General features: G+C 39.3%; 1 protein-coding gene across 1 annotated transcript; it reads right to left on the bottom strand.

Annotated features, from left to right (window-relative positions):
• Positions 1-269: 269 nt before the first annotated feature.
• On the bottom strand, positions 270-6,832 carry LOC110716919 (nucleotide-sugar uncharacterized transporter 2-like). Its single transcript, XM_021895571.1, has 8 exons — positions 6,597-6,832; positions 6,308-6,449; positions 4,611-4,762; positions 4,301-4,506; positions 4,134-4,227; positions 1,409-1,575; positions 1,130-1,300; positions 270-968 (listed from the first exon to the last, which is right to left on the bottom strand). The coding sequence occupies exons 2-8, from the start codon at positions 6,396-6,398 to the stop codon at positions 683-685; spliced, it is 1,167 nt and encodes a 388-aa protein (XP_021751263.1). The 5' UTR covers positions 6,399-6,449; positions 6,597-6,832; the 3' UTR covers positions 270-682.
• Between the last annotated feature and the right edge of the window lie 6,687 nt (positions 6,833-13,519).

The following is a 13,519-nucleotide window of genomic DNA, read 5'->3' as shown; positions in this document are numbered from 1 at the left end:
TTGAATGAATTAACATCTGAGAGATAGATCAGTAATAACCTGCATTAAACTTTTTCGCCAAAAAAAGGGATAGATGTTATGTAGATGCGGTGTCAGTATAGAGCAAATCTTTCCTGACACTGTTGCATTAGCTCTGATGCAAAATTTTACTGATGTACTGTGCAGCAACTAGTAGAGGAGGTGAGGTGTATCAAATCGAAAATACCGAGCTACAACCATGGGGATAGATTCCAAAAACGAACTTATAAACACAATTTTACAGAAAGAATGCAAGAAATGAACCTGACAAAATTACGTAGCGAGGCGAATAATGTTTTTGTGTATTACATTACATGAATGGGGTTACAATCCTCAGACAAATCAGCCTCGCTAGAATAACTCTGCTATTGAGAAGGCAACATTTAAAAAACTAGAGCCTCTCGCTAGTAATACACAAAATGAAATATAACTGAGAGAACTAAGAGGAAAAACTGGCTAATCTTAAAGAACCATCTCTAAAATCTCAACAAGACAACAACTACATGGGTACATGCACAGGTTCATTTCAGCAGATGCAGTCAAATTGACCGACAAAAAGAGATCTGAATTGAGGAATACAAAATATAAGTTAGGAGGTTAGTGAAGGGTGACCAACTGACCACAGTATGTTAGCTCATTCCGTATCATGCAGATATATCCCAACTCAAACAGATTCTGCTGCATCATTTCCGATGTGAGTATCACCATTTTCTCTGCTAAGCTTAGACTTTGGAGAAGAAAATGATGCTTGTTTAGAGACGGTTTTATTTGAATGCTGCTCTGAATTGTGTAAATTAAGATACGTGTAGACCGACATGCCCATCAAGGCAGTGATTGCTCCACAAATACTGGTTATTCCAGGATTTGACCCAAAAAGAAGGTACCCTCCTATGAGTATAACACACGTCTTGAATTGGCCTAGAACAACATGGGTAATAGCAGAAGTTGCCCTGCACACATTTGATTGGAAAGAAAAATATAGAATTAGGCTAATCTTTGCTAGAATTTTACATGGGATATTTCATATTTTAACTGCCAAAATATGAAAAGAATTGTTATCCTTCTTTCTCTCAATTGAGACCTAATTTGGAAAAAAGAAAGTACAAATTACCCAAGTGCAAGTGCTCCTGACCACTGAAGCAAGAATCCAAGAAGTGCAGACATTAAAATTATAGATGTGTTTCCGACATCCCATTTAAAAGAAAGGATACCCGGTGGATCTAGCCAAGGCATCATCACTACCAAGAAGAACACTGTAATTGGTGTTGTCTTCCACATTAACCTGCCCAATTAAAAGCCTTCATAAGGATACATATGAGATATGACAGCATCTGACAATTAAGAAACAAGGAACTTAAATGAGAATTGAAGTCAAAAGGACAGAACATACGCCAATGCAGTCCAATTCTCCCGCTGCTGCATACTGGACCACATGATCTTATTCACAGCACTAGGAACTATCCAAGCTAAGGTCATACAAGCACCAAAGAAGTGGAACTGTACATCAGTTACAGTAGCAATAGCAACACCAGCCGACACTACAGTAAGTGCAAGAGCCTGAAAAAGGTTCTCCCATCAGAAAAACAACTCACAAAAACAGGAAGAAAACAAGTGCACACAAGAGACTACTAAAAGCTGACAGCATACAGGACAGAATCACAATTCATGTGAATGTTTTCATGATACCATGTGTCCGGAGAAATTCAACATTATAACGTAATGTAAAATGTATACAACTATTCATACAAATTCTCATTAACTGAAGCAGTGTTAATAAAATAGGAAATTATAAAATATCAATAATATAATAAATTCTACATAGTACATAAATTAAAAACAGATAGAGAATTGTGAGGTTTCATGCTTAGGGTTCACATCTACAAGAAATTGATGCCCCAACCCAAGGCCCAATACTCCCAAGTTAACATTCTACTTTTACCCATTTTTTCACCTTGCCTCTAATCCATTAATCCCCATGTCCTAACTCTGTTAACCTTGGCTTGGAACAGAGGGAATATTTCTTATCCTTTTTCCTTCCGATATTGTATATAATACCCCTATGACAGCAACTGCAGAAAACAGCAATCAATTATGAATGTGAAATGATATCCCATTTTAGTATTGTATACTTCCTCCATTTTTTATTTGCAACACTTTGACTTTTACACTATTCATATAATCCACTTTGACTAGCTTTAATGATTTATAGCTAAGGAAAGATAGATTCATGTGGAATCTTGTAATATTTGTCTCGATTTAACTTTCATAATATCAAATTTGTACAATTTAAACATATTGGTAATTAAGGATATTAGTGTTTGAAATATTGCATTGGCAAGCGTAATATGAGGAGAGTTGCAAGTAAAAAAACAAAGGTAAAATCTAAAGATAACTTAAAAGGCTATAAGACATCCTAGATCCAAAAACTACTTTGAATTCAGTCCAATAGACATATTCCACTAGCAATCAGTTCTTAAAGATGAACTATAGGATCAACATACCCCTTAATCAAGTTCAACCAAACTAAATTATATGGCACTAGACACCAGTACTTCACTAATTTTGTCGTCACAATTGAGACAAAAAATGATTAATAAACAATTGGTAATTTTGCAATTGGACAAATAAAAATGATAGTTAAACAATAACAAATTTTACACAACCACTAAACAATAAACTCTTCAATGCTCTAATGTACTACTCCCTCCGTTGTTTTTTGTCCTACTCATTTTCCATTTTAGTCTGTTCTTTTTTGTTCTAATCAATTTGCTTTATTCTATTATAGGCTTACCATCTTACCCATTTTATCCCACAATAGTTACACCTTTCCACACACTCTCTATTACATTATTCACCTTTATCTTACACTCACCAACCTAGGCCCAATTTTACCTTCTTTCTCTCACTTTATCCTACTTTATCTTACACACACTCACATTTTTCAATATTTCTTAAATTGCATATCAACAATAATTAACTGAGTAAAACATAAAAGAATGGAGGGAGCATTTCATAAATATAAAAGGAAAAAAAAATGAAGTAATGCCAATAACATCTAATGACAATTTCTAACATATAGGATAATTTCTGAGTTCTTGATGCAAAGCACACTACATTATCCAATAAATAAGATATCGAAACATGCATAAGACAGCTTAAGATGAGAAAACAAGAGAAACTGAAGTTGAAAGTCAGCAGAGGAGGGAGCTGTAAATTGGTGATCTAACAGTGAGTGGCTAGAGTGTAACAAACAACAGAAAGAAAGGGAGGAAAGAGGAAAGAAGGTTAAGTAAGCTGGTAGGGGCTCATCGATCAGACCACCATCCAAGTGGATTCCTAGCATTCGTCTTCTTAAGAAAACGAGAGATCTTCTGCTTAACTCTCAAGATGACAAAGCAGTGAGATTCAGCAATTAGATTGAAATAAGCAAGATGAACAAATGCTAAACTGTTTATGCTGGTCTCGATTTGAGCTCAATAAGGCACTGGTTGTAAACTAATTACAAACCTTTGCACTTCATAGGCTGTGATCCCAAGATAAAATTAAACCAAAAAAAAAAAATCCAATATATCAGCACAAAAATACTAGGCAAATTGCCACCTAGTCTTTTTAAGAAGTGAACAATGGCAAAGTGAGTTGGGAAAAAATAAGAATCCTTTCATGTTCATGTATAGAGAAGAATCTAAGAAGTATTTGGAGTTGCATTATTTATTCCAAAGTTTAGAGACTTAGAGAACTTTCACAAATAAGTTGATTCAAAAGCCACCCCTCTGCAATCTATTCTAGAACATTACAGCTTCCTACTTATCCATAAATATAAGGGAAGAATATCCAAAAGACTGAGCAACCCATTCAAAGGAATACCACATAACTATAACCTTGAACAATGTATGTACCAAGTAACAACAACTTTTAGAATAACTTTAGACATCAGAAGCCTAAATATTTACAAAATAATGTCTTAAGTAATCTTAACTACTTAAGTTTCAAACATCAACAAGCTGCAAAAGAAATCTTTCTCGATGGAAGGATGCCTTTCATACACTACAAGTCTACAACTACCCAATATGTAAATATTATTCAAGGGCCATTGATGAAAAAGAATAAGTACTTACCTTTTGAAAAGAGACCTTTTTCCGCAAGAGAATGAACTCTGCAACCACTATTGAAGGGGTCACCGCGATCTTTGCCATCTGATAAAATCCAACACTGGAAGTGCAGAAGTTAGAAGGATAATAGGAAGCAGGAAATGGTTTAGCCGATAAAAATTTCTGTGACTCACCTATTATACTTCAAACTGACATTAGCAAGACCAGTAGATAGTGACATTACTACACCAAGAGCGAATAAAGAAGATAAACGAGAAGCTTTTGTGGGAGGCGCAGGGAGCATAGATAGAGTATTCAGAATAGCCATTAAAAACCAGCTTACTACATAGTGGATGAATGTGAGAAATATAGGATAATTGAAGCCGACCTTCCCAAGAACCTGTATAATCCAGATAGCAAAAGATGAACATGAGGTAATCAATAATATGACTAACTAAAAAATTGCTTAATTAACAATATACAAAAGCATAGCCATGGGTATACCAGTTTATTCATCAAGATTATACCAACGGACACCAAAAAGTTGAAAGTGAGTGCCACCATAGGCCCACATAGGCGTTGCTGATAGCGCCTCGCACCTTCTGAGGAACGCAACTCATTGAACAGAGAAGACCTTAAATCTTCTAATGCTTTACCTAGTAAGAGTAAGACACAAATAATGAAGGTAAGTGCACCTTCAGTAAGCCACAAAAACAACAAAAGAATTTTGTAAACGAGGTAGAAGCAATAGTCAAGGTACTAGAATGCAGTCTAGCCAGTTTACAGTGTAGCAAAAGGGAGTAAGGTGAACGAGGTAAGATAAAGGTTCCTGTTCCTAGCTAACAAAGAACAAAATTCTAACTTGCCCGATAGCAATTTTCTCGAGAAAACATGCACAAACAATCAACTTCATCATAAAATGTGATTAGAGTCCGTAATAACAGGTTAAACATAAATCATGCATCTAATAAGGAAAATCAGATCTTCTAAGCACCAATCTTCAGTTGTTTGATTGAAATTATGCACTCGACCAAAAAAAGTACTTCCTCCGTTCTCTTTCAAATGCAACACTTTGACTTTTATACTATTCATATACTCTACTTTGACTAGTTTTGTTGATTTATGGTTAAGAAAAAATATAGTCATGTGGGATCTTATTAGAATCATCCCACTTTGTAGTTTATTAATATCAAATTTTAAAATTTTTCCATACTAGTAATAAAATATATTAATGATTGAAATAACACATTGGCAAGCGTGGAATGAAAAATGTGGCATTTAAAAGAGAACAGAGAAAGTAGAAACCCAAAATAAATATCACTAATATATCTTGGAAATGAACCTCCAAACTATTTCAGGAAGTTTCAAACAAAGAAATGACAGGGTATTGTGGGACAAGGAGATGTGTGCAAACTATCAAAGCTAATTGCTTCTGCATCCTAACTTTGCAAAAAAATTCCGAGTTTCGAATCAGTCTTTTGTATGAACGTGCATTTTCCAATGTACTGTAAACATTAATACCCCAAGGAGGAGTAACTAGTTGATTGTTGTTCTCCTCCCAAGGAAATTCCATAAGAGAGACCCAAACATATGTAATCAATGCTTAACACAATCGAGAAATCATCAAAACAAACATTAAACTCCACTACTCACTTTAATCAATACCTTATTTGCAATCTCCCATTAATGATACCCTTAACATAATTTAAGCAATCATCAAAGCACAATGCTTTCAATTTGCATCCTTCGATCTTTTTAAATATAGCAATGATATAGACAATGACCCAAAAAAGATTCAAACTTTCATACTTATTCAAAATTTCAAATTCTTTCCAAACAATACTTTCCAAACATTATAACCAGCAGATCCATTAATTAAAAAAGTGCTTGATTACATTTAAATCAATTAAAACAAAACTCATTCTTTCCAATCACATCAATAAAATGCACCAACATTATCCAAATTAATTTCTAACTAACAAAACCACAAATAATAACCCTTTCCAATCAAATTCAACCAAATGCACCATTATTAATCAAATTTACAATCCATTCAAACATATTAATCAAATGCATAACCAACTAAAACCACAAATATTAACCCTTTCCAATCAAATTCAAATGCAACAATATCAATCAAATTTATCACCCAACAAATATCAACCCAATAGCATTAACTACTCAACAAATAAAAAATATACCTTTCTCACCGGCATCACTATCTTTACGCTTGAGAATTTTCCTCACATTCTTACTAACAAACAAATTAAACATCTTCCTGCTACAAAGCATCCCCCTTTCTCAAATACCCACCAATAAAGTTTCAATCTTTTGCTCAAAACCCTTCAAAAAATCAACATTAAACCAACCCCAAATTAGAAATACTTAGAAAAAAGAATTTGAATTGGAGTTGGAGGTGGGAAAGTAAGCAAATAGAGAAGAATGAGAGCAGAGGAGAGAGAGTGAAAGAGAAGGGGACACGGGTCTCACAGAAGAACAGAGAAAGAAGACAACAAAACAAAATAAGGTTGTTGTCTGATAGAACAAACAACAAAGTGAAGAAAGTGGGGTCATGATTCTTGTTCAGCGTAAGGGGCGGATAGATTGAGGAAACTGTGAGTGAGTGATTGGCATTGCAGTGCTTGTATTGTACACAAACAAACTTGTCCAAATTTATTTTATCATCAGAGGTGATTGTGAATTGTAAGTTACATCCACCGACAGTTGGGACTCTTGGAGAAAGATTTGCTTGTGGGGTTGTTATGTTATGCGGCTTAGCCGATCGGTTAAACTTTAAAAACTTTTATCGTAATTTTTGATATTTAATGCTCGTAAGTTATGAGAAAATTGGGTCAAGTTAGATCTTAAGAACATCTCAAACTGTATTTTAAAATTATAATATATTTTAAAATATTTTATTAGTTTAATCAATGCATGTTTAGAGGTGTACAAGGTTAAAGTAGTGCATTGGATATGTATGTAAAAAGGTGGTACGGATTGCCGTACACATAATTACGTGTGCCAGCTTGACTGACATGTTTCATTAATTGGCTGATATGTTTTATTTGTTGGCTAATAGTCCCTCCGTTTCGTATTAGTTGCAACACTTTTTATTTTCGGTCGTTTCATATTAATTGCAACACTACTATATTTGAAAAGAACCCGCCATTATATTATAATTTCTCTCTCCCACTAACCCCACTTTCACAAATATTTTATTATTTCTTTTTCCTACCAACCCCACCCACACTACTTTTTTTATTAGGATGGTTCTAGCGTAGTCGTCGACTACGGACGACTATGGTCGACTACAATAAGAGACTAAATCTAAACCGTTGATATTTTTTATTGCTTAATCTTAGCCTTCGAATAATTTTATTTTTTTAAATTTAAAAAATTAAAGTTACACGCCATTTAAGTCATGACAAGTGAGTGCCCAGTCAGTAAAGGGTTGTTTGGTTCATTACTTTTAGAGGTTAATTTTTTTTTTTCCAAGTTATAATATTATAATTTATAAATAATCATTCAAAGTTATAAAATTGAAGAAAATCGTCCAAAATAAACGATTGACAAAATTCATTTGTATATCTTCATCCCCATTTTGATTGCTTCATCCATCTTCAATGGGGCTCTTAATTTTTTGATCTATTTTAATGGGGCACTCCATCTTCAACCTCCCATCTTCATTATTTATCCAAAAATTACCAAACTACATATGGAATTAATAAGATTAATGGTTTAATTTTTTATTTCAGAGTTTGTATCAATTTAACTATGTGTATAAAAAATTCGATTGAAAAATTATGGATTATATCTTTCGGGATCAATTGTTAGAATTGAAATGATTTTTAGTTTAATTTAGATTAGTCATATGAATTCGTGAATAATCATCCGACATTGTTGAATGTTTTTTTTTTTTTTTTGAAGAAGCCATTGTTGAATGTTGAAGCTTGATGAGCATGATTTTATGTTGAAAATTAATTAAAATAAAGATAAAGATAAACCAAAATTCAACTTGATTAGGGGATTTTTCCCTACCAATCACCATCTAACAAGTGGACCATTCGGGCTCTGCCAAGTGTCCACTACATGGGCCAATAGAAGCCTGCCACGTGTCAGGAGTTGATCTGTCCACCATGGACCAGTTGTGTCACGCCACGTGGCCTCCGTATGCCAAATAGGCCAAACGGCCACCTGGGCCCAATTTCCAAGGGAAGCCCAGTCAGCCCTAGGTTAACCTAAACCTAGTATTTGGCACGTTTCCCAAGGTTATAAATACTCTAATTAATCCTCATTAAAGGAGAGGGAGCATTTAATTACTCTCACCTAGAGAACCTAAACACACTGATCACTCTTCCCCTAGAGGAACCAGATCTCCCAACCTTTACTTTTCCGCATTTATTACTCCACAAACAAGTACTAACTTGACCGTCGGAGGCGGAACTCCCACCACAAGGAGTCTCTGTTGTTTTGCAGGTACAGGCGCACGGATACCAGTCCCGGAATTGTAACTCTCCCGCAGGATATCAAAAAACCCCGAAACATTTTGACGTCGTCTGTGGGGAGAGTACTTTCGAGATGGAATCACAGTCTGTACCGACTCAGAGCGAGAGGCGTCCTACGGACGACCCTCAGGTCTATAGTGACCAGGATACTGAAAATGAGGTTGAGGTTGAGACTCATACGGCCCCAGACGGGACCTTGCGAGCTCGACGAACCCGTTCCTCTGAAAAGAAGGAACGAAAAGATTGCCAGGTTGGATCTAGTAAACCTGCCTGCCAGCCGCTTGATCATCAACAGGCGGCCGAGGGATCTGCTCCCATCACTAGAAGCGAACTCATGACTTTTATGAATAGCTTCAAAGGGGAGATTCAGGATCTCATCAATAAGAAGACGCCTGCTCCCTCCAAGGAGCAGTCGGCTAGAAAACCTTCTTAGTCTGGAAGAAGGAAGCCTGTACAAGGTCGAGAGGCGACTCTTCACCCTAATTCTAGGAAGTGGGAGCCGCCTGTGATCGACTTAACAAAGTATCGCTTTCCCTCACCAGGGAAGAGAAAGCCCATTTTTCATGTTCAAGCGGATGGGTCAAAGAAAAGTTACTCAGATGCTCGACTGTTGCTAGAGCAGAAGAAGAATGACCGACTGTCAGAGTCGGCCTCTACTTCAGATTTTCAAGATAGTTTGCATAATACCTCCATGAGGTATACTCAATCAAATTATGAGAGTCAGACAGGCAGTACCTTTCGTCGGTCCGGATCTTATAAAGATCAGTCAGTACCGAATGTACCATACGTACTGCAACAACAATACTTCTTGCAGCCCCCTTTGTTTGGAGGGCAGGCGGCAAGAAACGTCCAACCATTGGATTGGCAACTACGGTTGCTCAGACTTGGAGAACAGCCGTCCGCCTTCTCCAAGGAAATTATTGAGGCCACCCAGCCGGCCAAAGTGAAGAATGTGTTAGTAGGCGCCTATGATGGCACTACTAACCCAGAAGATCACCTAATGGCGTTCACCAACCTAATGTACCTCCAAGGGTTGGATGATCCCACTTGGTGCAAGTGTTTCCCAGCGACTCTAAAGGGAATCGGACAACAATGGTTCGGCAACCTGTCGATTGGTTGTGTGAATAATTTCAAGACACTTGCCTACTTGTTCACCTCCAATTTTGCTATGAACATTCCTACTAAAAAGACGACCCTTGACTTAGGGACTATTTAGCAAGGTGAGAAGGAGGGACTCCGTTCCTACATCAGGCGGTTTAACCTAATGAGGATTCAAATACAAGGGCTGCCGGATGAGGTAGCCTACACTGACTTTTTCAGAGGTCTTAAGGATGGATCGACCTTCAAGTTCGACTTGTTCCAAAAGAGAGTTGCGACTCTCCAAGAAGCATTGATTGAAGCAGAATCCTATATACAGGCGACTGATCTTTGTAACCCTGGAAAACAATCGGATGGAAGGAGGTCTGACAAAAAAGAAAGCCGACCAAAGCAGTCGGCAAATAAAGATGAGAAAAAGCGAAAAGAAGTCTGGGCGGCCGACTCCTCTGGACAGTCGGCCCAGAAGAAGAAGAAAGAATTCAAACCATACTCTCCCAAGTATGCGTTCAACAAGGATAGCCAAGATATCCTCAAAGAAATCAAGAGTCGGATCTCAATCCGAGAAGCCGGCCCCCATGAAGGGTTCTGCAAGCAATCAGAACCAAGATAAGTTCTGTCATTTTCATGAGGATATTGGTCATGAAACCAATGAATGTATAAGCCTCATGCGCTACCTGGACCGCCTGGCTGAAAAAGGCGACCTTGACTCCTATGTCAAGAAGTCCAAAGGGAATGCTCCCCCCAAGCACAAGCAGTCGGCCAAGAAGAATCACAGGTCGGCTGACAGTTCTGATACTGATGACGCAGTTGTCTACACTATAGCAGGCGACTTCTCAGGAGGCGGCCCCACCATTAGGGGCAACAAAGACAATATCAGGCGGTTAGATGTTAATTCTGTTCACCAAGGACGGACCACCAAGACTTCATTCCTAGAAATTGTCATCACAGAAGAGGATCTGGAAAGTGTTAAGGGGCCGCATGATGACCCCATTATCATTGAATGTAAGGTGGCCAACCAAAGAGTTGGCCGGATCCTCATAGATACTGGCAGTTCCTCTGATCTCATCAGCAACAAGTGCTTGGCGAAGCTTAAGTACAAAACTGACTGCATACATCCGGTGTCCCATCCTTTAGTGGGGTTTGGAGGAGGCGTTGTACACGAGGCGGTTAGATGTTAATTCTTTTCACGAGTACAAAACTGACTGCATACATCCGGTATACGAGGAGGCGGTTAGATGTTAATTCTTTTCACGAGTGGATCTGCCATCCGCCTGGGTGAGAAAGGGGAGGGCCGTCACATGGTGGTTCGGTTCTTAGTGGTTGAGGAACTCTCGGCCTACAACATGATCTTGGGACGACCCACCTTGAACAATTCTAAAGCTGTCATTATTCCCTCTCTTATGCTGCTCAAATTTGAGAGGGATGGTGGAACAGTCGGCTCCCTAAGGGGAGATCAGAAGATGGCACGAGAGTGTTACCTCTCGGATATCAAACCCACTGTGGCGACTGCTGGCCCAAGTGGTGAAAAAATTGACCTTGAGCTCATCAAGGAGGATGCGCTTGCCCAAGTAGCAAGCGGCAAGAAAAGAAAGGCTACCCAACTGGGGGCCGAGAGAAAAGAAAAAAGATAGCAATCACTGGCAGAGGAGCGGTCGGACGAATTCCGCCTTCAGTCGGCTGGCGAACACGTGGATGTTGTCCTGGACGACTCACGTCCTGACCGGACAGTCAAAGTAGGGACGACTGCTCTTGAAGTATTGGATGAAAATTTTAACCAACTCTTGAAGGAATTCAAAGATATCTTTGCATTCGAAGTTCACGAAATGTCAGGTATCAGTCTTGACCTGGCTGTACATAAATTGGCCGTGGATCCGAAAAATAAGCCGGTCAGGCAAAAGAAGCGGAACCATGGTGAAGAAAGAAGTCAGGCGGCTGCCGCCGAGGTTAAAAAGCTGCTTGATGCAGGGTTCATTCGGCAATGCTACTTTCCTGACTGGGTTGCAAATGTTGTACTAGTTAAAAAGTCGAATGGTACCTGGCGCATGTGTGTGGACTACACTGATTTAAACAAAGCATGCCCAAAAGACAGCTACCCACTGCCTAAGATAGACAGTCTGGTCGACTCAGCAGCCGGCCACGCTTTAATGAGCTTCATGGATGCCTACTCTGGCTTCCATCAAATTCCGTTGTGGAAGAAAGATCAGGAGAAGACGGCCTTCGTCACTGACCAAGGGCTGTATTGCTACACGGTCATGCCGTTTGGTTTGAAGAACGCCCCGACCACCTTTCAAAGAATGATAAACACGGTCTTGTTTGACCAAATTGGAAGGAATGTCGAGGCATACATAGATGATATGATTGTTAAGTCCAAACTTCAGACGGATCATCTGGCGGACCTCCGAGAAACATTCACCACACTTAGGCGGCACCATGTCATGCTTAATCCCAAGAAATGTGTTTTTGGGGTTGAGTCTGGGAAGTTTCTCGGATTCCTCATTAATCAGAGAGGTATAGAGGCGAACCCTGAGCAAGTGCAGGCGGTCATTGACATGCAGTCGCCTCGCACCGTCCGAGAGGTTCAGAAGTTAACAGGTTATCTGGCGGCCTTGGGAAGATTTCTCAGCCGGTCAGGTGACAAGTGCCTTTACTTTTTTCAGGCAATAAAGAAGAAAGCAAGGTTTGAATGGGGGCCGGATGCTGAAGCAGCCTTCCAAAAACTGAAAGTCCATCTACATTCTTTACCAAGGCTAGTCAGTCCCTTGCCCAAAGAAGTGCTCTACATGTATCTTGTAGTATCTGACCATGCTCTAAGCGTCGTCCTCCTTGCTGAAAGAGACGGGTGCCAGCTCCTGGTCTACTTTGTCAGCCATGTATTGAAAAATGTCGAGTTGAGGTACCCCCTAGTGGAAAATTTTGGTCTTACTCTCTTCATGGCCGTTAGAAAATTGAAGCCTTATTTCTTGGCACATTCAGTCGTTGTATACACAGATCAACCAATCAAACGTCTATTCACAACCATGGAGTCGTCAGGCCAAATGATCAAATGGGCAATAGAGATTCAGAGCCTTGAAATCACATTCGAGCCAAGAAAAGCAGTATAGGGGCAAACATTTGCTGATTTTATTGTAGAGATGACTCGGCCCTCTGATTCTCAAATTCCAGACCAAGTCTGGAAGGTCTATGTGGACGGGAGCTCCACCTTAAATGGTTGTGGAGCAGGCGTCATATGTCAGTCGCCAGAAGGCGACAGGTTTGAGTATGCTCTACGTTTTAACTTCCAAGCCTCGAACAACGAGGCAAAATATGAAGCTTTACTGGCCGGTATCCGCATGTGCAAGGCGGCTGGGGCAGGAAGAATAGACGCCTGCTCTGACTCACAATTGATAGTGAGTCAGTATAATGGCGAATACGAAGAAACCCATCCGGCCATGATTAAATATTTGCAGGCGATACGACAAGCGATCGGGCCACTTGAGGAGTTTCATCTAACTCAAGTGCCCAGGTCTGAAAATAACCAGGCGGATGCTCTTTCAAAGCTGGCATCCTCGGGCTCCTGTGATACTCCAAGAACCGTCTTCTGGGAAGTTATGGAGAAGAGAAGTATTAAAGAAGATCCTATTGGAATTCTAGATCGAAGTTCAACCTGGATGGACCCAATCAGGGCATACTTAACAGACGGCACCTTGCCGGATGATCACTACCAGACGACTTTACTGAAAAAGCGAGCGTTTTGAGATGCGAAAGGGGGAACTCTTCAAGAAAGGGTACCTTCAACCCCTCTTGAAATGTGTTACCCCAGAAAAAGGACGA

This window comes from Chenopodium quinoa, unplaced genomic scaffold (assembly GCF_001683475.1).
Source record: "Chenopodium quinoa cultivar QQ74 unplaced genomic scaffold, ASM168347v1, whole genome shotgun sequence".
NCBI classification, from domain to species: domain Eukaryota; kingdom Viridiplantae; phylum Streptophyta; class Magnoliopsida; order Caryophyllales; family Amaranthaceae; genus Chenopodium; species Chenopodium quinoa.
This window is presented reverse-complemented; position numbering and strand designations above follow the sequence as displayed.